Genomic DNA, 25,317 nt, shown 5'->3' on the forward strand with positions numbered 1-25,317 from the left:
AACTCCTTGCAGTAAATTCAGCATTTAAGAGTTGGGGATGGAGATGGGGGGTAGGTAGGGAGAATGCTGCTATAGTAGCTATAAAAGCAATATAGATACACTGAAAAAAGTCTGCAGCAATTTTTCCCTGCCCTTTTTCTTTCCCTCTGGTTTGTCTAAAGCCTTGCTGTGGCCCTGGGAAATAATTTAACCTTTATGCTCCCATTCAGAGAAGAGAGCAGTGCAGACTTTCAACATCTTTGGTCTACCCAAAGCTCACCTTTGGTCATTTCCCCTTCTACGGGAAAAAGAGAGCAAAAACTGAAGTTGTCATTTAGACTGATCTTTTTTCTTAAAAAAAGGAGCATATTGAGACCATAGTCACAGGGGACATCAAACTCAACTGGCATAACACACTACACAAAACACTTTGGCGAGTAGCGACTGGGATCTTAAAAGCTTGCAAGTGGCCATCTAGATGCAGCGATGGGTCTCTCCTCATCCAGAGTAAAGAAGAATGAAGAAAACCAAAGATGCATGGAAATAATTTTAGTCCAGGGAACTGGTACACTATGCAATCCTCAGCCTATATGACTGTAAGATCAGAAGAACTAGATGGTGTCTGGCTACCATTGTCAGCCACTCCAAGGAGAATCTATGTAGGAGATCCTGGATAGAGTGGGAGAACAATGTGGAACAAAACTCAAAATCATTAAAAATAATAATAATAATAAAGAAAGGGACCAGGTTTGCTGGTCTGATAGAGCCTGATGGAACCACTGAGACTATGGCCCCTAGCTGCCCTTCAGGTCTAGAATTAAACCCACTCCTCTGGCTTCCAGCCAAATAAAAGACAGGTATATGAGCTGAACATTTACATTAGGTAGATACACTCCTTGGAGAGATCAATCATGGAAGAATAAAAGGGCTGTGTATGCACAGGGAGACAGCTCAGGGGGCAGGAGTACATGGGAGGGAAGGACACAGGGTAGAGGTAATTATGGGGAGGAAGTGGGAGGGGAGCTGTTGCATTATGGGAGATTTCAGTCAATGTTATGAGACAAAGTATATGTGAGCTGCTGTATGAAAAGTGAACTTACTCTGTAAACTTTCACCCAAATCACAATTTTTAAAAAAAAAAAAAGGAGCAGAGGATCCAGCAGCAGCTCTCTTGAGGTCGGATCTATTGTCTTCAAATCCCATAGGTAGCTTCATCTCACACAGGCAGCAGCTCAGCTACTCTTTCATACCATGGATAATTCCATAGCCATCCAGGTTACTGGGTCTTCATCATCCCCATGCATCTCTCTTTTTCCCAAATAGCAATTCTGGTCGTATTTCAGTGAATTGGGATCAGTCCAGCAAATCCCACCACTGCCACCACTGAGGGGTCTCCAAGACCATCCCTACAGTCAGAGTTTCACTAGGACTTAAGGAACTCAGAATATAATTGTACTCATGGCTAAGATTTATTACAGTGAGAAAGTAAAGATAGATGGCCAGATCACAGGAGCAGAAGACATAGGCAGAATCTGCAGGAACCCACGTTTAGGCTTCCTAGGTTCTCTCCTTCCTATGAAGGGTCACACAGAGCACACTCTTCCCCCAGCAATGAAAATACAGCAACATATTGCAATGTTTCTGTCCCGGGAAGCCCATTAGAGACTCAGAGCCCAAGGTTTTTATTGGGATTGGTTCACATAGACACCCTTTGCCTAACATGTACCAAAATTCCAGACTCCCAGAAGGAAAGCAAGTGTTCAATATAGACCATAGTATTTGCACAAACAGCCTAAGTTCAGTGAACTACCCTTATCAGTTAATTGTTGGCTGAGAACACTGTGAGAGCCAAGTTCCCAGACACCAGTCAAGGGCCAACCTTGTAAGCAAGCCTCTCTAAACATAGCAGTTTCAGGCCTGCTATGTTAACTCTTTTCTGCATAATCCCCTTCAACCTTTTTTTCCCACTTGCAATCTAGTTTTGAAGAAATCAAACTGCTTGTTTTATAGTATATCCCACAATGTGGACTTGGCTTACTCTTCTCTGTGGTGTCCTTTAATGTATCTTTTGTCACTTGATTACTAGCAGTTAGTTCTAGAAGTGATCAGGTTTTAGATCTATTATTTTTGGTGCAACAGTTAAGCACTTGGCTACTAACCAAAAAGTTGGAGATTCAAACCCACCCAAAGGCTCCATGGGAGGAAGACCTGGTGATGTGCTCCCTACTTTGTCACACAGGGTCGCTACAAGCCAACAGTCAACTTGACAGGATCTGCCAACTACATTAACAGCAGTTAGTTCTAGAAGTGATCAGATTCTAGATACCTTATTTTACTACGGGCTGCAAAACAATAATATTCTAATTCTTTATTTATTAATTGAGTACTCTATAAAAAGAAATGTCCCCTCATTGACTATTTGGTTACACTAAGACTCTCATCCCCTTCTACATAAAAGACAGATCAAATGCTTCTTTTCATTTATCAATTTTCAAATTAGTGAGTTGGCTCTTAACATCCTCTAAAAGTGACCAATTAATGTTTGTCTATTTATTTTTTTATGTCTCACTATGAACTCATGGATTTAAATATATTTGATGTGTTTCAATCTATGGCACTTACTCTTATTGATGCTCAAATTGACCCATCTTTAGCCAGTGAAAGCATCTTCAAGACTGCTTTTTGACACAATCCTACTGGTCTTTTACAGCTTTGATTTCTTGCACATAAGCTTTGGGGTGTTTGTATAAAAGCTGTGCTTTAAGAACAGTAAATTTTCTGGTCTAGTCCATGCCCTCAATGAGTGAATCCTGATTCATTTGCCAATCTGCTCTTATATAACCTTTCTGTTCAGAATTTACTGGTTTGTTCACAACTCTCTGAAGCTCTCAAGAAATACTGTGTCTATTTCTTTTCCTAGATCTGGAACCACCCGTTTTTCAGAAGGAGGTGGCTTTATTTTAGTGAGAAATCATATTTAGAGAATACAGCCTGAGCTCTAGGGTGTTCCTTGCTACTGAGTGGATCATTTTTCTAGGTCTTTTCAGGAACTTTCTAGGAAGTACATCTCTTTTTTTGTTTTGTGAGTTCTTTACTTCATGAATCCCTATAAAAATTTCCAATTCAAATCTAGAATAATAGAACTTCTATTTGAATTCTTTGATTTTATTTTTATATGTCTTATCCAGAAAATGTTTGGTTCCTAATGACATTAACATAATTGTTAGTTTGTATTATCTTAAAATATATGTAGTAGTTAGTGAGTTGTCATCAAGTCAGTTCTGACTCATAGCAACCCTATGTACAACAGAAGGAAACACTGCCTGCTCTTGCACCATTCTCATAAAATATGTGTAATTAGTTTAGAAATAAAAATATTAATATTATTAATAATAATATTATGTTAGTTGTTGTATTTGAGTGCTTGTTGAGTCAATTCTGACTCATAGCAACCCTGTAAGACAGAGTAGAACTGCCCCATAGAGTTCCCAGGCTGTCACATCTTTCTTCTGCAGAGCAGCTGGTAGGTTCCAATTTTGGTTACCAGCTGAGCATTGCACCACTGTGTTACCAGGGATCCATTAATAATACATTTACTCTACTAAAAACAGTTGAACTTTTTTTTTCTTGTGGTTCTTTTTACCCTGTGGGCAGATCCTACTAAGGGTGTACCATCAAATTACACTGTTTTGAAGTCATTTGAAACATTTTTTCTTTGTGTAGTTATGCTATCAACTGAATACACGAATGTATATCATGTTGCCTTCAATTTTAAGGATTAACTTTTTCAATTTAATTTTGTTTGATATTTGTATAAAATATATCCATGGTTCTAAATACATAAAACAGATTTGTTCATAGAAGTGTAACTTCTATGCCTGTTGCCTCTACCCTATTGTCTTCCTCTGAACCCCATGGGTAATGTTTCTTTAGTTTTGGGTTTATCCTTCTGTTTAAATATAATCAAATATAATGTTATATATTATTTAAAATATAATGAGATGCATACAATATTTATATCTCACCCAGAAGGTTGACAGTTCAAACCCACACATGGGGTCACCATGAGTAGATGTCAACTTGATGGTAGCTGGTTGTTTTGTTTAATTTAACAAATGTTTGTTGCAATAATAATAATTAAAAAAACTCTCTGCCGTCGAGTTAGATCTAACTCATAGCGACCCCTCCTTGGGTTTCTGAGGTGGTATCACTATGGACATAGATTGCCTAGTCTTTCTTCCAAGGAGTGGCTGGTGTTTGAACCTCCAGCCTCTTGGTTAGCAGTCAGATGCCTTAGGTACTACGCCACCAGAGCTCCTTGTTGGAATCTGGAGAGGAAAAGAATACTACCAGGTAAAGAGAACAAATAACCTATTAGTGTAATCTATCAGTACAAGCTGAATTAAAGAATAAACTCCTCTGTGGAGTACAGGAGTTACAGAATGGAACAGAAATGTCTGGAGATGTGAGGGATGGTTTTGCAAAGCAAGTAGGGATTAATATAATGAGTCTGAAAAGATGGATAGGATTTAAATAGATGAGGAAAGAAGATGTTCCAGGTTTGGGAAAATGGTGTCAGCCTACAGAAGTGAATGAGATACCCAGGGAGTTGTGAATAAACCAGTAAGTTCTGAACAGAAAGCAGATAGAAGAGCAGATAGGAAAATGAATCAGGATTTACTCATTGAAGACACAGACTGCCAGACCAGAAACTTTACTGTTTCTGCAGTAAAAGTTTACAGCTTTTAACCATTGATATGTCTATTCAGAAGCCTTTAGTGGTTCCCCAGTGACAGGATTCTCAACTAGAATAGGACATCCGGACTGTGCTGCCAGATGACTTCTCCTAGAACAGAATGCAGGCGTGGGGGAGACGAGTGCTTCAATGATGTACTGGCAGTGGGAAAAGAAATTTAAGACTTTGGAGCTACGCTAGACAGGACTTGGAAACCTTTTCATTGTTTCCAAGGAGAGGAGCAAGGAAGGGCAATCGAAGATGACTGTAATTTCCAGTCTGGCTTTGGGAGTAAGCTGGTGGCTTTAGGCTCCAGTCCTCTTTTCTGTGAGTGACAATGACACTTTATGTCTTCATTTTCTTCAGGAGAGAAAACAACTCAAAATATGGTAGTTGGAGCATTTTGTGTGGCTAGAGTGCCCTCTAGCGTTTATGCCAAGTTTTGAGCTTCTTGATGGTATGCCTTCAAGTTGATTCTGACTCATAACCATCCTGTAGTACAGAGTAGAACTTCCCCATTAGGGTTTCCTAAGCTGTAATCTTTACAGAAGCACATCATTAGGTCTTTTATCCTGCGGAGAAGCTGGTGGATTCGAATCACCGATTTCTTAGTTAGCAGCCAAGCCCTTAACTGATGCACCACCAGGGCTCCTTGAAGCTTCTTAGAGGACAGGAAATGGAGTCTTGGCTCATAACCTTGTTGTAGATGTTAGGTACTGTCAAGTTGATTTTCGATTCATAGTGAACCCATGTGACAGAGTAGAAATGTCCCAAAGGGTTTTCAAAGCTGCAATCTTTATAGGAACAGATCACCAGGTCCTTCTGCAGAGCTGCTGGGTGGATTCAAACTGCCATACTTTTGGTTAGCACCTGAGCACTTAATCATTGTGCCACCATCGATAAACCTTATAAACCTTGCTTTATATATTTCCTCACTGTTTTCCTTCCTCTTCTGACCTCAGGGCATTGCAGGCACAGATGTAGCAAAGGAGGCATCAGATATCATTCTAACAGATGACAACTTCACCAGCATCGTCAAGGCAGTGATGTGGGGACGAAATGTCTATGATAGCATCTCCAAGTTCCTCCAATTCCAGCTCACTGTCAATGTGGTGGCCGTGATTGTGGCCTTCACTGGAGCCTGTATCACGCAGGTGAAGGAGTGATGGGTGGGCTGAGACGGGAGGGATGAGACAGGAACTAAGCACCATGGGGTATGAAGTACAATGTGTCTGCTGAGAATCTGAGCTCTACTAGGTTCACCATCTCCATCTGTTTATGCAGGATAATGATAATTTATCCACCATTTATATCAGCCACTATGATTGAGTGCTTAAATGTACTATCTCTGTTGTACTATCTCTATTCTACAGAAACAACCTTGCAAGCTAGGTATCTCTAGTTCACAGATGAGAAATCTGAGGCTCAACGAGGTTAAGTAACTTTTCTCAGCGTCATTTGCTAATTAGTGACAGAGCCAAGTTCAAAGTGTAGGTGGATAGTAGGAGCCAGGCCACTGCAAGAGTAAAGGTGGAGCTGATGAATGAAATGGGGTGATATCTGAGGAAAACTAAGAGGACTTGTTCTTCTTCCCACCAGGATTCTCCATTGAAAGCCGTGCAGATGTTGTGGGTTAATCTAATCATGGACACTTTTGCTTCACTGGCCCTGGCCACAGAGCCTCCAACAGACTCTCTGTTGAAACGTCGCCCCTATGGCCGGCATAAGCCTCTGATCTCACGTACTATGATGAAGAACATCTTGGGCCATGGAGTCTATCAGCTCACTGTCATCTTTCTCCTTGTCTTTGCCGGTGAGCCACAAGTGGGGTTGGGTTGGTGGTGTAGGTGGAGTTGGGCTAGAGGATGGCAGCCCAAGGAAAGGAGGCAGCATGGGAACCAATGGAGCCTGAGACCAAGGATAATAGCAGCTTCAGTTATGGAGTGTTTTATGCATTGTGCTATTTCATGTACTCCTCTTGCAAACTTCACAAGGGTGGTGTTATGAATTGAATGGTGTGTCATCGTCCCCCACCCCCAAAATACGTGTTGTAAATCTTAACCTCTCTATCTGTGGTTATAATCCCATCTAGGAATGTTTTTTCTTTGGTATGCTAATGAGGCAGGATTAGTATAGGATGTATCTTGACTCGATCTCTTTTGAGGTATAGAAAGAGCAGCTTAGGTGCAGAGAAGCAAGCCAAGAGGGAAGAAGAGAGATGCCAGGCCACATGATGATTGCCCAAGAGCAGAAGCTCAAAAGAGACGAGGACCTTCCTCCAGAGCCCATAGAGAGAAAGCCTTCTCCTGGAGCCAGCACTCCTACTTCAGCATTCTAGCCTCCTAAACTGTGAGAAAATAATTTCCTGTTTGTTAAAGCCACACTCTTGTGGTATTTATGTCATAGCAGCACTAGAGAACTGAGAGAGGTGGATTTTGTATACCTTTTTTATAGATGTGAAAACTGAAGCTCAGTTCACATAGTGGCACTAAGATCTAAACCTGTGTCTACCTGAGTCCGATGCACATAATCTTACCAGCAAGCCACATTGCAAGAATGCAGATGTCAGTGGGGCTGACTGATTGAGGGATCAGATAGGTTAAGACCAGGTGTAATATTTAAGAGACAGTGAAACCTGCAAAAGCCAAAGCATGTAAGGCAGAGACCTATCAGAGAAGGAAAATTCAAATATTTTCCACTAAAGCAAGCAATAGAAAAGTGGCAAGACTGCACCCTGTCAAAGGCAGAAAACTTAGGAGGGCAGAAACACAAATCAGTCCCATCAAGTTCTGACTCCAGCAGGTTTTAGTGTGTTTGATAACCAGTTCAGTGTGGATACTGACCAATTAGAATGAATACCAGTCATGGCCATACCAGTGAATTCTGGTTCTTTCTGAGCCCTCATCGAGACCATTCGTACCCTCTAGTGCTTATTTTCTCTCTTACTAGGTGAGAAATTCTTTGACATTGACAGTGGGAGAAAAGCACCTCTACACTCACCACCCAGCCAACACTACACCATCGTTTTCAACACCTTTGTGCTGATGCAGCTCTTCAATGAAATCAACTCCCGCAAGATCCATGGAGAGAGGAATGTCTTTTCAGGCATCTTCCGCAACGTGATCTTCTGCTGTGTGGTCTTGGGCACATTCATTAGCCAGGTGAGAGTCTAGCTGAGGTCTGTAGTAGGAGGTCTGGGATGAGACAGGCCAAAAGCTAGGAACCAGGATTCCCCAAGTTACCAGGAAAAGGAGTGAGGGAGTTGTGGAGACTGAAATTGTGGGTTGAAAACTTTGGGGTTCCCGATTTGCTTCCCTTTTATCTTGCTCCAGAATTAGAGCCCCACTTCTGTTAGGTGTTCTAATGTGAGGCAGCATGTTAGCAGCAAATCAACTAAGACTTGCAGAGTCCTTTCATTATATTTCTGAAACAGAGAAATACACAAAGTACCTAAGAGGAGGTCACTGTCTTCTAGGCCCTGCCAGCACACACAGTATGTGTTTGCACATGGAGTACGTGCTTTCTCCCTGTCCCTTTGTTCTAAGTGAGCTCATCAAAGAGAATACTGTACAGTTCATAGAGAAAGAGAAGTGATGGGCTGGCTTATATGTAGTTGACAGAAAAAGCCTGGCTTGAGCCCTTCCTGCAGTAACTGGGGTGAACAGCATAACTGCCCTGGTGGTAAAAGGATTGAATCCCTTCTTTCTGGCCCAGGCCAGAGGTACCCTAAAACATCTGTGGATACAAGAGAGAGACTCACCCTATAACAAAAGAGCTCCCACCTCTCTGCTCACCAGGGTGCTTCCCTTGTTTGCCCTCATCCTAGTTTCCTCTTCTCCATCATCGTCCCTTCCCTCTGTCACTCAGTTCTTTATCACCCATTAATGTTAGTCACAAGAAACCTGTTGCACCCCCAACTCCCCAAATTCTTGTGTTAGTGATAGTCATAGTAACTGCATCTCTCTCCCTCTTCAGAGTCTATATAAAGGGTCTATAAAGACTATTTTTATCTGTCTCCCCTCCTAGATTTCCTCTCTCCCCCTCCTCAGCGAGAAGATCAGAGCTTGTACCACAGGGATCCTGGGTAGAGGGTTGTCATGGTTTTGACTGGCCTTAGCAGGAGTTCTGGCTACCTGTTACTCACCTTCTTGATGGTGAGCTGTCCCTTTCTCTGTTGTAGATTCTCATTGTGGAATTTGGGGGCAAACCCTTCAGTTGCACAGGCCTCACCTTGTCCCAGTGGTTTTGGTGTCTCTTTATCGGGATTGGAGAGCTACTGTGGGGCCAGGTGAGTATGGGCACACCACCCTCCCCATTCCTCTGCACAGCCTGCTGACCTCCTCTGCTCAAGATGAGGGGGAGGACATGACTGTGGACACTCCCTGGTCCTTTCATTCTCCTCTCCTCCCTGCCCTACCCCCCAGGTTTTTACATTTTTCCCATCTCATAGGATCAGGGTGGGATGATCAATGCCTGCCACTTCACAGGCTTCACACCACTTCTCTAACAGTGCCTGGAAGCAGGCAAATCTATAGCTTCTCTGAGATGCGAGTTGAAATTTTTCATGGAGTTTTGGTAAGAAATTCAAGGGGCTTAGAAGTAGAAGTCCACCCAGAAACACCTCAGAAGAAATGGCTGGCAATCTACTTCTAAACAAATCAGCCATTGAAAACCCTAGAGAGCACACTTCTACTCTGACACACACAGGGTTACCATTGTTGTTGTTGTTATGTGCCGTCGAGTCAGACCCGACTCAGTTTCTGAGGCAGTATCACTACAGAAGTAGATCGCCCCATCTTCCTTCCGAGGAGTGGCTGGTGGGTTTGAACCGCCAACCTTCTGGTTAGCAGTCAAGTGCCTTGGGCACTATGTTACCATTAGTCAGAATCAATTGAATAGCAACTGGTATTGGTTAGAAGTAGAACAGTTTACAAAGCATGTGTCTTTAATCTAATGAAGCTGAATTCTGCCCATGGGCTGCTCTGCTAGCATAGTCTAGTGCTCCCAGGTCTCTTCCGTATCTCATCATGACCTGACTCTGTCACCTGATATAAATCCAGATTTATAATATATCTAGAGAGGCAGGATGGAATATGGTTCAAACCATGGACTCTAGGGCTAAATCTCAGCTCTCCTCTTTATAAGTTGATCACCTTGGACAAGTTATTTAACCACTCTGTGTCTCAGTTTCCTCAACTGAGGATAACAGGGTCACTGATAATTGTTGTTAATGGCAAATCAGTTATTATACAGAAAAACTTAGAACATTGTCTAGTACTTTGTATGTTGTTCTTAGGTGCATCGAGTCAGTTCTGACTTATAGCGACCATATATATGTAACAGAATGAAACACTGCTCAGTCCTGCGCCATCACAGACATTGCTGTATTTGAGCCTATTGTAGCCACTGTGTCAGTCTGTCTTATTGAGGATCTTCCTCTTTTTCGCTGACCTTCTACTTTCCCAAGCATAATGTCCTTCTCTAGGGACTAGTCCTTCCTGATAACATGTCCAAAGTACACGAGACAAAGTCTTGCCATCCTCACTTCTAAAGTACTTCTTCCAAGACAGATTTGTTCGTTCTTTTGGCAGTCGGTGGTATATTCTTCACCAATACCGTAATTCATTTATGTGGTGGTGAATTACATTGTTTTTCTAATGTTGAACCATCTTTGCATACCGGTTATGAATCCCACTTGGTCATGATGTATTATTTTTTTTTCATATGTTGGTGCAGTTTATTGGCTAGGATTTTGTTGAGAATTCTTGCATCTATGTTCATGAAGGATATTAGTCTATAATTTTCTGTTTCAGTGGTATCTTTGCCTGGCTTTTGTATCAAGGTTATTCTCACTTCATAAAATGACTTCAGAAACATTCCCTCCTTTTCTGCATTCTGGAATAGTTTGAGGAGAAGTGGTGTCAGATCTTCTCTGAGTGTTAGAATTCACCAGTGAAGCCATCTGAGCTAGGACTTTTTTTTGTTTGTAGTTTTTTAATGACTTGTTCAATTTCTTCTTTTATTATAAGTCTGCTCAAATTTTCTGCCTCAGTTTGTGGTCGTTTAGGTAAGTACTGTATTTCTAGAAATCTGTCCATTTCTTGTAGCTTTTCATATTTATTGGAGTTCAGTTCTTCGTGTTGCTGTTGTGGTACGGTGCCATCTAGTGGGCATTGACTCATAGCGCCCTTACGTAGATCGGAGCGAAACACTGCCTGGTCCTGCGTCATCCTCGTGATCCTTGCTATGCCTGAGCCCATCGTTGCAGCCAGTGCATCAGTCCATCTCATTGAGAGTCTTCACCTTTATCTCTGACCCTCTACTTTACCGAGTGCATATCATGCTCCTTCTCCAGGGACTGGTCCCTTCTGACAAAATGACCAAAATAGATGATGAAGTCTGGCCATTCTCACTTTCAAGGAGTATTCTGGCTGCACTTTTTCCAGGACAGATCTGTTCATTCTTTTGGCAATCCATGGTATTTTCCGTATTCTTTGCCCACACCACGATTCAAAGGCATCAACTCTTCTTTGGTCTTCCTTATTCATTGTCTAACTCTCACATGCATGTTAGGCGAATGAAAATACCATAGCTTGGGTCAGGTGCACCTTAGTCTTCAGAGTGACATCTTTGCTCCTTTAAAAAGGTCTTTTGCAGCAGATTTGCCAGTGCAATACAATGTCTCATCTATTGACTGCTGCTTTCATGGACATCGATTGTGGATCCAAGTAAAATGAAATCCCTGACAAATGCAATCTTTTCTCCATTTATCATGATGTTTATTGGTCCAGTTGTGAGAACTTTTGTTTTCTTTATGTTGAGGTGCAATCCGTACTGAAGGCTATAGTCTTTGATCTTCATGAGTAGTGCTTCAAGCCTTCTTCACTTTCAGCAACCAAGGTTATGTCATCTGCACATCACAGGTTGTCTTCCTCCAATCCTGATGCCTCCTTCTTCTTCATATAGTCCAGTTTCTCAGATTATTTGTTCAGCATACAGACTGAATAAGTATGGGGAAAGAATACAGCCTTGATGCACATCCTTCCTGCTTTTAAATCATTCTGTATCCCCTTGTTCTGTTCAAATGACAGCCTCTTGATCTGTGTACAGTTTCCTCATGAACACAAGTATTCTGGAATTCCCATTCTTCACAATTTTATCCATAATTTGTTATGATCCACATAGTCAAATACATTTGCTATGCAAATAAAATACAGATAAACATCTTTCTGATAGTCTTTGCTTTCAGCAAGATCCATTTGACATCAGCAATGGTATCTCGTTTCATATCCTCTTCTGAATCCAGCTTGAATTTCTGGAAGTTCTCCTGTCAATATACTGCTACAACTGTTTTTCAATTATCTTCAGCAAAATTTTACTTATGTGTGATATTAATGGTATTGTTTGATAATTTCCACATTCTTTTGGATCACCTCTTTTTGGAATGGACACAAATATGGATCTCTTCCAGGTGGTTGGCTAGGTAGCTGTCTTCCAAATTTCTTGACATAAACAAGTAAGTGCCTATTAGCATTGTATCAGTTTGTTGAAACATCTCAATTCCTTCGGTGCAGCTTGGACTTCTTCCTTCAATACTATTTGTTCTTGATCATATGCTACGTCCTGAAATGGTTGATAATGTACCAATTCTTTTTGGTACATTAAGTCTGTATATTCTTTCTATCTGCTTTTGATGCTTCCTGCATCGTTCAAAATTTTGCCCAAAGAATCCTTCAATATTGCAGTTCTAGGCTTGAATTTTTCCTTCAGTTCTTTCTGCTTGAGAAATGCCAAGCGTGTTCTTCCCTTTTGGTTTTCTAATTCCAGGTCTTTGCACATATCATTCTAATATTTTACTTTGTCTTCTTGAGCTGACCTGTGAAATCTTCTGTTCCGCTCTTTACTTCATTATTTCTTTCATTCACTTTAGCTATTCTATGTTCAAGAGCAAGTTTCAGAGCCTTCTTCTGACTACCATTTTGTTCTTTTTTTTTCTTTCCTGTCTTCTTAAAGATCTTTTGCTTTCTTCATGTATGATATTCTTGATGTCATCCTACAACTCATCTGCTCAGTGTGTCAAATCTATTCTTCAATTGCTCTCTAAATTCAGGTGAAGTGTAATCAAGGTTATATTTTGGCTCTCATGGACTTGTTTTCATTTTCTTCAACTTGAACTTGGATATGAGTAATTGATGGTCTGTTCCACAGTCAGCTCCTGGCCTTGTTTTCACTGATGATATTGAGCTTCTCCATCATCTCTTTCCATAGATATGGTTGATTTGATTCCTGTGTATTCCCTCTGGCAAGGTCCACGTATATAATCACCATTTATGTTGTTGAAAAAAGGTATTTGTAATGAATAAGTCATTAGTGATGCAAAATTCTGTCATGTGATCTCCAGAGTCATTTCCACGGCCATATTTTCCAACTACTGATGATTCTGTTTCCAACTTTTGCATTGAAATCACCAATAATTTTCAATACATGTTGACTGCATGTTTGATCAATTTTAGACTGCAGAAGTTGGTAAAAATTTTCAATTTCTTTTTAGTGATTGGTGAATAAATTTGAATAATAGTATTAACTGGTCTTTCTTGTAGGCATAAGGATATTGTCCTATCACTGACAGCATTGTTATTCAAGATAGATGTCCTTTTTGGTGATTAATGCAATGCCATGTCTCTCCAATGTGTCATTCCCAGCATAGTAGGTCATGAGATTGTCTGATTCAAAATGGCCAATACCAGTCCATTTTAACTCACTAATGCCTAGGATATCGATCTTTATATGTTCTATTTAATTTTGGAGAACTTCCAATATTCCAAGTTTCATATGTCATGCATTCCATGTTCCGATTATTAATGAATGTTTGCAGCTGTTTCTTCCCATTTTGAATTGTGCTGCATCAGCAAATGAAGGTCCCAAAAGCTGTACTCCATCTACATCAGTAAGGTCAGCTCAACTTTGAGGAGACACCTCTTCCCCAGTCTTATTTTGACTGCCTTCTAACCTCAGGGGCTCATCTTCCAGCACTACAGCAGACAGTGTTTTACTGCTATTTAAAAGGTATTCTGTGTCCAATTTTTCAGAAGTGAATGGCCCCACCCTTCCTAGTCTGTCTTAGTCTGGAAGGTCCACTGAAACCTGTCCACCATGGGTGACCCTGCTGGTATTTGAAATACTGGTGGCATAGCTTCCAGCCTCACAGCCACATGCAAGCCACAACATTATGACAAACTGGCAGACGAGTGGTGGTCTCACTAACAGTTCTTCATAACATCCTGATATTATCCTTTTTATTTTGGTCAGTTCTGTTGTAAAGTTGCCCATTTCATTTCTTATTCTTGTTATTTGCATCTTCTCCTCCTTTTTCTTTGTTAAATTTGCCAGTGGCTTGTTGATTTTGCTAATCTTTTCAAAGAACCAAACTTGTAGTCTTGTTGATTCTTTTTTCTGTTTCATTTATTTCTGCTTGGATCTTTATTTCTTTTTTTCTGGTGACTGACTATAGTTTTTTTTTGCTGCTCTTTTTCTAATTATTGGAGATACTGGGTTAAAGTGTTGATTTTGGCTCTTTCTTCTTTTTTGATGTGTGCATTTATTGCTATGAATTACCCTCAGAGCACTGCTTTTGTTTCCCAAAGATTTTGTTGTGTTTTCATTCTCATTTGATTCAAGTAATTTTTTTAATTTCATTTTTTATTTCTTCTGTTACCCATTAGTTTTTAAGCAGGGTGTTATTCAATTTCCATGTGTTTGCTTTTATTACCTTGATCTTCCTATTGTTGATTTCTAATTTTATAGCATTGTGATCTGAGAAGATGAATTGCAGTACTTCAGTGTTTTTAAATTTATTGAGGCTTGTTCTGTGGCCTAATATATGGTCTCCTCTGGAGAATGTTCCACATGCACTGGAAAAGAATATGTATTGTGCTGTTGGGTGAAGTGTTCTATAAATGTCTGTAAGGTGAAAGTTCTATAAATGTCTGTAAGTTGATTTATTGTTTAGTAGTTCTGTGTCTTTGTTGAGTTTTTATCTAGTTGTTCTATCCTTCTTTCAAAGTGGTGTATTAAAGTCTTCTGTTCTTGTGGAGTTGTCTATTTCTCTTTTCAATTCTATTAAAGTTTGATTTATGTATTTTGGGACTCTTTCTTTGGGTGCATAGGTATTTTTTATGGTTATGTCCTCTTGTATGATTGATCCTTCAATCGTTATATAATGTCCTTCCTTGTCTCTCACAGTGGTTTTTGTCTTAAAGTCTATTTTACTGGAAATTAATATTGCCACTCTTGCTCTTTTTTGATTGCCATTTGCTTGACATGTTTTTTTCCAATGCTTTATTTTTAGTCTATTTTGTTTTTGTGTCTAAGGTGTCTCTTCTAGACAGCATATTGATGGGTCATGCTTTCTTATTCATTCTGCAACTCTCTATCTCTTGATTGGTACATTTAATCCATTTACATTCCATGTAATTATTGACAAGTATGAATTTATTGCTGTGATTTTGCTGGGTGTGTGTGTATGTGTGCATGTGTGTGTGATGCTGCTGGTTTCTTTGTTCCATATAATTTTCTGTGCTGAGCTCAGAAAATGCTGAATTTTCTTAGCATTTTTTCTTTCTTCCTACTTCCTCCCTGCAGTTACCTCTTCCTTGTGTCCTTCTTTCCTATGCATTCCTGCCCCCTGAGCTATCTCTCTGTATAAATACTGCCCTTCTGTTTTTCCATGATTGATTGTCCTAAGGAATGTATCTACCTGATGTAAATGTTCACCCTTATGCCTGTCTGTTCTTTGGCTGGAAGCCAAGGGAGTAAGTTCAGTTCCAGACCTGAAGGGTAACTAGGGACCATGGTCTTTGGGGTCTCACCAGGCTCTATCAAACCAGTAAACCTGGTCTTTTTATGATTTTGAATTTTGTTCCACATTGTTCTCCCACTCTATCTAGGATCTTCTGCACTGATCCCTTTCTAAGTAGTTGACAGTGATAGCTGGGCACCATGTAGTTCTTCTGGTCTCATGGTCATATAGGCTAAGGTTTGCATGATCCACTATTACCTTGGACTAATTGTTTTCATGTATCTTTGGTTTCCTTCATTCTTCTTTACTTTGAATGAGGAGAAACCGATTGTTGCATCTACATGGCACTTGTAAACTTTTAAGACCCTAGTCTCTACTCACCAAAGCAGGATGTAGAACAATGTTTTTGTATGGTATGTTATGGCAATTGAGCTTGATGTCCCCTGTAACCATGGTCCCAAGCCCACAGGTCCAACTACACAGTCCCTCAGGGTGGTTGGCCGTGGCTAAGAAGTTATCATAACTTTGGCCCTTGTTTTCTCTATTATATATATGGACATTCTTACAGCACATACAAATACATATGTGCATATCATTTCCTTCATTGTTTTAGTATTTGCTGAATATTTATATGACTTTCCTCTTTTTTATTTTGATGAAGTTTATTAATTTTCTTTGAGGTTACCTTATTTATTATTTTCTTCCTAAGTTTAAAATATTGCATTTTATCTCAAAATCATCTTGACTTCCTCTCTATCTGGAAGTTCTGTAACTACAGTATTTATCCCCTTTTTGCTTTGTAGTTGTCCTCATTCACAAATTGATGCTTCTGGTTTCCTATTTTCAGTCTTGTAAGTTTATTTTACTTCGGATAGTTCTATATCTGGATTGATTTCTGGGTTATGTCATCATGTCTGTTAATCATAGGTTGTTATCTGCTGTTGGTTCTCTGTCTGAAGGACCCCCTTTAGCATCTCTTGTAAGGGTCGTCTGGTTTTTACAAATTCCCTTTATTTCTATTTATCTGGAAATGACCTAATTTTGCCATCATGTTTGAGGAACAATTTTGCTGGTTATATAATTCTTGGCTGGCAGGTTTTTTTTTTTTTTCCTTTCAGAGATTTATATATGCCATCCCATTGTCTTTCTCGCCTGCATAGTTTCTGCCAAGAAATGAGAACTTAGTCTTATTGGTTGCCCTTTGTAGGTAACTTTTCCTTTTTCTCCAGCTGTTTTCAGGATTCTTTCTGGTAACACAGTGCCTAAGGCATTTGCTTGCTAACCAGAAGTTTGGCAATTCAAACTCACCAGCTGCTCCGTAGAAGGAAGATGGGGCAATCTATTTCCATAAAGATTTACCACCTTGTAAACCCAATGGGGGTCACTCTGAGTCAGAATTGACTCGATAGCAGTGAATTTGGTTTGGTTTTAATTTTCTTTGTCTTTGGTTTTGGAAAGTTTGATTATCGTAGGTCTTGATGATGTTCTTATGGAGCCTATCCTGTTTAGGGTTCATTGAACTTCTTGAATGAATATCTTCTCATCTTTCATAATATTAAGGAAATTTTCTTCCAACAAATCTTCAAAAGTTTTCTCCATGATTTTATTTATCTCTTCCTGTTCCAAAATTAGGAGTTCTGGTGGCATAGTGCCTAAGGCATTTGACTGCTAACCAGAAGGCTGGCAGTTCAAACCCACCAGCCACTTCTTGGAAGGAAGGTTTGGCAATCTAGTTTTGTAGTGATACCTCCTGAGAAACCCAAAGAGGGGTTGCTATGAGTTGGAACTGATTCAACAGCAGGGAGTTTGATTTGGTTTGGTTCTGAAATTCTGATCACATGTAAGTTATTCCTCTTGATGGTATCCCACATAAATCTTAGGCTTTCTTCATTTTGTTGTTATTGTTCTTTTTCTCTGATTGTTCCCTTAACAAACTAGTATTGAGAAATTTGTCTTCAATCTCACTAATTCTAGCTTCCATTGATTCAATTCTACTCTTCTGCCTTTTCAATGTTTATCTATTTCTGAAATCTTAATCTTCTGGATTTCTACATGCTGTTTTTATATAGTTTCCAAATTTTCATATGTTTTGTCAGTTTGTACTTATATCATTTTCCTGAATTCTTCTAGAGTTTTGTCTGTGTTTTCCTTAATTTTGTCAGTATTTTTTTTATCTGCCTCTCAATCTACTGAAGGTACCTAAATACAGTTCTTTTGAATTCCTTACCAAGTAGTTCCAATGCTATTTCTTCCTCAGGGAGGCTTTCTGTCTCTGTATTTTGGTCCCTTGTTTTGTACTACTTTATCTTGCTTCTTTGTGTTAACTGGGGTCGTCAGTTGTCCCCAGGACATTTTGATGTCATTGTATTTGTATTTAATTGGTGATTATATGTTGGTGTGATTGGCCCAGGGTTTTATTATATCTATCTATCTATCTATCTATCTATATTTATTTATTTATTTGGCTTTAATTTGTCTTGATCTATCTGAGCAAGTCATGTTGGTGTGCTACTCTGTTTGCTAGTTTGGCAGCACTTAAGCACTCATCACCCATCTCCTGGCAGATATGATGGAGGATGAAAATGTGTGCACAGTTATCTGTTCACTATTCATGTAGAGCAGTTATGGGCAAGTTGGGCTGGCATTGGCTGCTGTCTGTTGTTGGTCAGTTGGTGCAAAAGCAAGTGGTGGCCCTTGCTTAGTGGGTAGGACAGCAGGAGGTGTGGATGTGGTTAGGTCATGTGGGCACAGTTGCTGTCTCCTGTCGGATGCAGCAAAAAAATAAAAATAAAAACAAGAGAACAAAAATATACAAACAACAACCACCACAAAAATTTAAAAATAAAGGAAAAGAAAGCAAGAAAAGGACAAAGGGAAGATAAAATGAAAAGAAAATTTGGGGAGGGAGGAGAAAGAAAAGAAAGAATAATAAAGAAATAAGAAAAATGCAAAAAGGAAAATAAGGGATGAGAAAAGTAAAAAGAAAGAAAAAAGGAAACAAGGAAAGGGGAAAAATAACCAGGAAAGAGAAAGAAAAGAAGGAAGGAAGGAGGGAGGAAAAAAAAGGAATAATTTTTTTGAAAGGAAAAAAGTGGGGGGCAGGGCACCTGAGTGGTGTTCCTGCTGGCCAGACAGGTGCCAGAGTGCAGGGCACCTTGTTTTGGAAGGAGTTCCTGCCAGTCCACAAGGCAGCTGGAGGCAGGGCTCCTGGTCCCAGAAGAAGTTCCTGTTGGCCCAAAAGACAGCCAAGAGCAGGACACCTGGTCCCAGAAGCAGTTCCTACTGGCCCAGAAGGTATCTAGGTGCAAAGCTGGTAGACCTGGAAAAAGTTCCTGTTATCCCAAAAGGTGGCTGGGCATAGGCCCCTATTCCCAGGAAAAGTTCCTGCTGTCCCAAAAGATGGCTGGATAAAAGATGCCTGGTCCCAGAAAAAGTTCCTAATTACCCAAAGGTGGCTGGGAGCAGGGTGGTCCTGGAGCTAGTTCCTGCCTACCCAGAAAGCAAGTAGGGATGGGATGCCTGATCCTAGGCAGAGTTCCCGCTGGCCCAGAAAATGTCGGGGGACAGCATGCCTGGACCCAGAAAAAGTTCCTGCCAGCCTAAAAGGTAGCTGGAAGCAAGGCTCCTAGTTCTAGTAGGAGTTTCTGCCAACCCAAAAAGTACCTGGGGGCAGGGTAATACAAACTGAAGACTGCAGTCTTTGATCTTCATCAGTAAGTGCTTCAAGTCCTCTTCACTTTCAGCAAGCAAAGTTGTGTCATCTGCATATTGCAGGCTGTTAATGAGTCTTCCTCCAATCCTGATGCCACATTCTTCTTCATACAGTCCAGCTTCTCAGATTATTTGCTCAGCATACAGATTGAATAAGTGTGGTGAAATGACACAACACTGATGCATACCTTTTCTGACTTTAAACCATGCAATATCCCCTTGTTCTGTTCTAAAGACTGCCTCTTGGTCTATGTATAAGCTCCTCATGAGCACAATTAAATGTTCTGGAATTCCCATTCTTCACAGTGCTATTCATGATTTGTTAAAGTATCTTGTAAGCACTCACATTATGAGTAAATGTTAGCTATAAATAATATTATAATATCACCAAGTTTAATAACAGTTTTATTCCTTCCCTAATACTGCTTGGTAAGTCCCACTCATCCTCCACTCTGCCCTAGGCTGTACTAATGCTTTACAGACCCCAGGTCTCTGCTGATCTTTCTGGGTGCCCATCTATCTGGATAATGGAGGTTTTGCACTAACTCATCCGAAAGAGCCCTCCCTGGGGCTGCGGCCCTTCCCCCATAGGTCTACTAGTTGTTTCCCCCATACCTCCTAGAGGTCTCCCCTAAGAAACCCCATCCCAACTTCTAACCTGATTCCCTCCACCCTGCTCTGTTTGCTCCCTAAGTAGTTTTAAACTTGGGTGAAGCTTGATATTTTCACTTACTAGTTGAAGCCACCATTTGGAGCTAGTCTCACATGTGATCATGATGCCAAATAATAGCCTTCATTTATCTCACATCCAAAAGCAGAATTTTGACACTTCTCATTTCAAAACTCTGAGCTCTATATTGGACCCCACAAACAGTCCCTCTTTCCCATCTAAGCCTCATCTAATCTTTATCTTGTTTGTAAAGGAGAGCTGTTTGACAGGTCCTAAGCTCACCAAGTGATTTACTTTGAATTGAAAGCCCAACCTACTGTTCCTTGTCTTCTGATAATACTCGTGTCTCATCTTCCATGGCCTGTTCCACCTACTTCCTCACCCCAACCCCAGGAAAATTTTTTAGTATCCGTTCACTATAGTTTTATAGCATAAAGTTACTTTACATGTGGTAACTAAGAGAAGGATCATTCTTTTCCAACATCTTTCTCTACCCCTTGACTATACAAATATAATGTATCCTCTCCCCATACTTGTTTTCCCCTGGTCCTGGTCTCTACCTATTCCTACTATACCTCATGCACCTGGTTCTGATTCCCTTTAAGTACACATGGAAAGGCAGAACTGAGACAGAAGGAGAAGAACTATAACTAGGCAGATGGCTGATTGATTGCTAGACTTTGTCCATTGGAAGGAAGATTGGGCAATCTACTTCTGTAGAGATACCGCCTTGGAAACCCAAGGAGCAGTCACTGTGAGTCAAATTAACTTGACAGCAGTGAGTTTTTTTGAGTGTCCACAAAAGCAAAAAACTTTCCATAGAGCTTGACCCCTGGTAGGTATTTGGTGAGTGGTTGCCTGAAGGATTAGTGACTTATCTCCATTGCTCCCCACAATGGGAAAGGTGATAGGGCAAAGAGTGGCCTATTCAAGGACCTGACCCATGTAAATTGAGTGACTGCTCTTCTCTGAATCTGGTGTCTCCCCTTTCTTACCACGTATTCTCAGGTAATCTCTGCGGTACCTACTCAATCCCTGAAATTCCTGAAGGAAGCTGGGCATGGCACCACCAAAGAGGAAATCACCAAGGATGCTGAGGGGCTAGATGAGATTGACCATGCCGAGATGGAACTACGCCGAGGCCAGATCCTCTGGTTCCGGGGCCTGAACCGTATCCAGACTCAGGTACCCTGCTATGACCTGTCCTTACCCTGGGAGAAGCAACCTCCCCATCTTGGGAGGTGGTGGGAGGACAGCAGTTCTTGGTTGCCAACATCTAGCTCCTTCCCAAAGCTCATTACTAACAGCCAGGCCTAGCTCCCTAGCTTCAGGTCAGACAGGGACAGAGGTATGTGAGCAGGCTTTTCTAAGAATAGAATAGTCCAGGAAACTGGAGGATGGATCATTAACTGTTAACCTAATCCTGTAGCTTAGAGTTGGCGCCAAAGCCAGCTCTCCCAGCCCCTGTCAAGTGGTTTTTCTTGCATAAGGTCTCTTACAAACACAAGACCTAACCCCAGATCCTGGAATGGGAAACATTCAGAGTCTTTCCCTACCCCTCAGAAAGAAGGAATGGGACAGTATCTAAATGCCAGCACCCCAGCAGACATTTAATGGTGCTGTTGTGGTAATGCTGGTGTTTTCTGGAGGGATCTTTGTAAAAGAAAAAACCCTCTTATTTCTCCTCCACTCAAAATTTAAGGCCATAGTGGAGAATGTGATGGTTAAGTATGTACAAACAACCAGTCTTTCAATGCCTAAGTATCTTTTGCAGGATCCATACTTCCGAAAAGGAAGAAGCTATAATTGTAATTTTGTCAAACTTTTTCCCTTTTTCTCAAATGGAATGGAAGTTTTCCTGGTGCTCCTAAGGCCCCTGTCTCTACCCCTAAGTCACCTTTTCTTTTTTTTTTTTTTTTTTCACTTCCATTCAGCAATTTTAACTACCTTCTCCTGGCTGAATAGGCTGGTCTAGACATTGATAATTCTATCATTTTTCCTACTATTGTCCCACATACCTTTATTATGTCAGTACTGAGATTTTCCATCTCAAGAATCTGTTAAGTCTGAAGATTTCAACAATGTTCACCAGAGAGCAAAATTATTTCTCTCCACTGACTGGATGGAGATAACAGAAATAAGTTTTACTCTGTAAAACTGGCCTTTGCAAATCGTTTAGAAAGTTCTCCAGTCAACCTCACCTCCTTAGTACACAGGGAAAGTAGGTGGAATTAATATTCTTATTCTAAACCAAATACACCTGGTAGAAACTTGTCTCCCTATGGACAGGACAACAAATGGACAAGTGGAAAAGGGCTAGGTAGGGAAAGAGTGGGGCCCCTTTCCCCTCCCTCTAGTTCTTCCCAGGATGGATCTGCACAAGCTACCTCATGGCATCCAGGGTTCCCACCCCCACTGTGCCCTACTCCACCCTACTCCAGGCTGCTGAGCCCATAAAGAGCAAGGGCCTCACATGCTCATAGAACACAGTGCCTTTGGCTCCTTTCTCTAAGGCACCCAGTGCCTTCCTTTAGGTCTGCTCTTTTCAAAATAACCTGTCTTTGCTTTTCTTCCCTTCAGGATCACCTGTGTCCTCTTCTACTATGTGGTTTTTTCCCTAGCCAAGATTCCCTCGTTCCAGTGTCTCCTGGATCCTTACTTGCCTTCTCTCCTGAGGGCCTGAGATCCATCATCTTCTTTTCCCTCCACCCCCAATTGCCATTCCCTCAACTATCTACTTTTCTGTTTGGTGTAGCTGCCTACACAGCTTTACATGTACTATGTTTCCCTGCTGGAGTGTGAGACAGTTGGGCCAAAACAGCATTAAAGCCCAAGCTTAGGCACCAAAGGCAACCTGCTTAAAGATGCCATGATGACCAAGTCCATGCCATTCCAGTGTGCACCACACTTGAGTCTATGAGGCTAACTGTACTAGCCTGCATCCTAGGTACCTGAAGGTCCTCTCCTGGCATCAACTTTTCAGCCTCAACAGGGTTCTAACAAAATTCCCAGCCATCTGGTCATTCTTTGTCATTCTCATTGCAACATTTGGTGATGGGACAGTTGCTAAGCTATTACAAAGACCTTGTTGGGATTTCCCCTCTCCCTAGTCCTAGGCTGTTCTTCCCCTCTCCCTTTCACTTTAGCTTTTGTAGAATTAAAAGCCCTGCAAAGTAGAAGTTTGGGAAACGTAAAGGCTGGAATCCTGGGAAGGTAAACCTGGGATCCTATTTCATTGTGGGGGTTGGAATGTTGTAACCCTAGTAAACAATGAGGAAAAATACTGTCTCTATAGCCCCTTCTTCTATGTAACTGGAACCCTCCCTTCTGTAAACTCTTCCCTCCCACAGAATCAGAGTTCTCGGTCCCCTGGTACTGAAACTATAATGTGATAAAGGAGCAGTGGTTTAGCTCACAGTTTGATCTGAATCCAGAAACAAATTCTAAACATTTCATGGCTTCTCAGGAAGTTTTATAAATAAAAACAAGGTACCTGTTTTCCTACTTCTTTCCTCCAATGGAAATGAAGATGAATGCAATCAGCACCTTCCCTAGGCTCCTGGTAGATTTGCCCTTGGTATGAAGGCATGTGGGTATCTCTAAGACTATTCTACCAGATCCATGAAGGACAAAGGAGTTCCATGTGGTTTTTCCCTTGTTACTTAGGGGCCAGGGATAAGGATTGTAGGTTTAATTGAGGTCCTAAATCAAGATTATTTGACAATGAATGGCATTAATTGCCTCTGCTTCTGAAGAGTCAGACAGTGGAAATCAGAGACTGTGTGTAGAGCTGGACTACCAGCTGCTCACCGCCACTAACAACAACTCTTCCTCCACCTCCCTCAGTCTAACTGTTAAGTTATATCATCAGTATTTCTGCCAGACATTTGAGAGCCTTCAAAGCATTTATGCAGCTAGTGGCATTATCTGTAATGAGCCTGGCCACTGGGTTCCTGAGGTGAATTCTCAGGGCTCTGTCCACTTTGGCCCAGAGAAATGGTGTCTTGGAGAAGGAACCCAGACAGAGAATGAACCCAGTAACTCATGGTCCGGGAGCCCTTCTACCATGGCCGCCTATATGTGAGCTACTACACTGCCTCTGTTGTTTCTTCAAATTCATGACTTATTTTCCTGGAAAATCTGCAAAGATGGGTAGTCAGTGTAGTTGATTTGGAGGCTCCTGAGCCTCAAAATTTGGTAATATATACTTTACCTTTAGTTTCTTAAATTGCATGTCTTATTTTTAAGAGTTCAGGTCAAAGCAATGACTGAGCTGTCACTTTCTGTTGGGAGTCATGGGTGAGAGGATCCCTTTAAATTTTAGATACTCATAGATACTTAACACCTAAAATATAGGCTAACAGGGAAGAGAAGACTGGATGCTGGCTGGGTATTTGGACTCCATGACTAACAGTTTCTTAAATGAAGTGTGATATACACTTAGCGGTTTTCCCCCTTCTTCTCACCTTTGCTTTGTGTGTGAGAGGATCTCTTTCTGACTTTCCATCTCCTGTCCCCCTTTTCCCAGCTCTTTCCATCCCCCTGCCCCAGCCCTCCACATCCTTCCCTGCCTCTTTCCTCACCTCCCTTTGACTGTAGAGCAAAGCTGTCTCACTCTCTGATTCTTTGCAGATCGACGTAGTTAACACATTCCAGACGGGAGCCTCTATTAAGGGAGTCCTAAAGCGACAGACCATGGGTCAACAGCTTGATGTAAAACTTGTTCCTAGTTCATCCCATGTAACAGTTGCACCAGTCAAATCTTCCCCCACCACTTCTGTTGCTGCAGCTGCTGCTGTTTCATCTCCTACTCTGGGCAGTGAGTGATAGTCTATTATGATGCATGATTTGCTAAAATGACCACAAGAGAGCACGTGGCATCCACTTTAACCAACCATGGTTATCTTTTCCTTTTGGTTTTTTTTTCCCTCTGATCTTCTGATATAAGGAAAGAAAAGACAAAAACCCCACTCTAAAAACCAGGCTGTGTGCCCTTTTATTTATTTTTTTAGTTTTTGAAAAGCCGTTAAACCTAACTATTTTAAAGATAATAATAATTCTGTTTTGATCGTTCCTCTGCATTGCTTGTTTCTCCCTTTTCTTGAGGTGTTTGTTGTCTGTTTGTTTGTTGCTTTGTTGAGACATGTTGTTGTTCCTCTCCTTCTGCTGCTTGGACTTCCTCTCAGGAATCTAAACTCTTGCTCCTAAGCTAGATGTGAAATTAGGCTGAATGAAAACCTGGCCTCTCTGCACTTGTAAGCAAGGTTCAGATCTCCTTGCCAAACCATTGGAAAAATGATTTCTGAGGGTTATGAAGATAGTTATGAAGGAAACTGCTGTGTCAATGTGTTTTTTAACTAGTAGACCTGACATAATTGAACCAATATTGGAGTTGGCCAGTGGTAAGAGTCATTTTGGCCACAA

General features: G+C 41.0%; 1 protein-coding gene across 1 annotated transcript in view; it reads left to right on the forward strand.

Moving 5' to 3' along the window:
• ATP2B4 (ATPase plasma membrane Ca2+ transporting 4) overlaps positions 1-25,317 on the forward strand; it is a 76,811-nt gene that overhangs the window by 46,712 nt on the left and 4,782 nt on the right. Inside the window, exons 15-20 of the mRNA XM_007941164.1 lie at positions 5,677-5,868; positions 6,314-6,527; positions 7,664-7,875; positions 8,895-9,002; positions 20,902-21,078; positions 24,526-24,633. Coding sequence (XP_007939355.1) covers positions 5,677-5,868; positions 6,314-6,527; positions 7,664-7,875; positions 8,895-9,002; positions 20,902-21,078; positions 24,526-24,633 — 1,011 coding nt within the window. The remainder of the gene's footprint in view (positions 1-5,676; positions 5,869-6,313; positions 6,528-7,663; positions 7,876-8,894; positions 9,003-20,901; positions 21,079-24,525; positions 24,634-25,317) is intronic.

Source organism: Orycteropus afer, unplaced genomic scaffold, assembly GCF_000298275.1.
Source record: "Orycteropus afer afer isolate SDZICR_OR568_19922 unplaced genomic scaffold, OryAfe1.0 scaffold00075, whole genome shotgun sequence".
In the NCBI taxonomy this organism is placed as follows: domain Eukaryota; kingdom Metazoa; phylum Chordata; class Mammalia; order Tubulidentata; family Orycteropodidae; genus Orycteropus; species Orycteropus afer.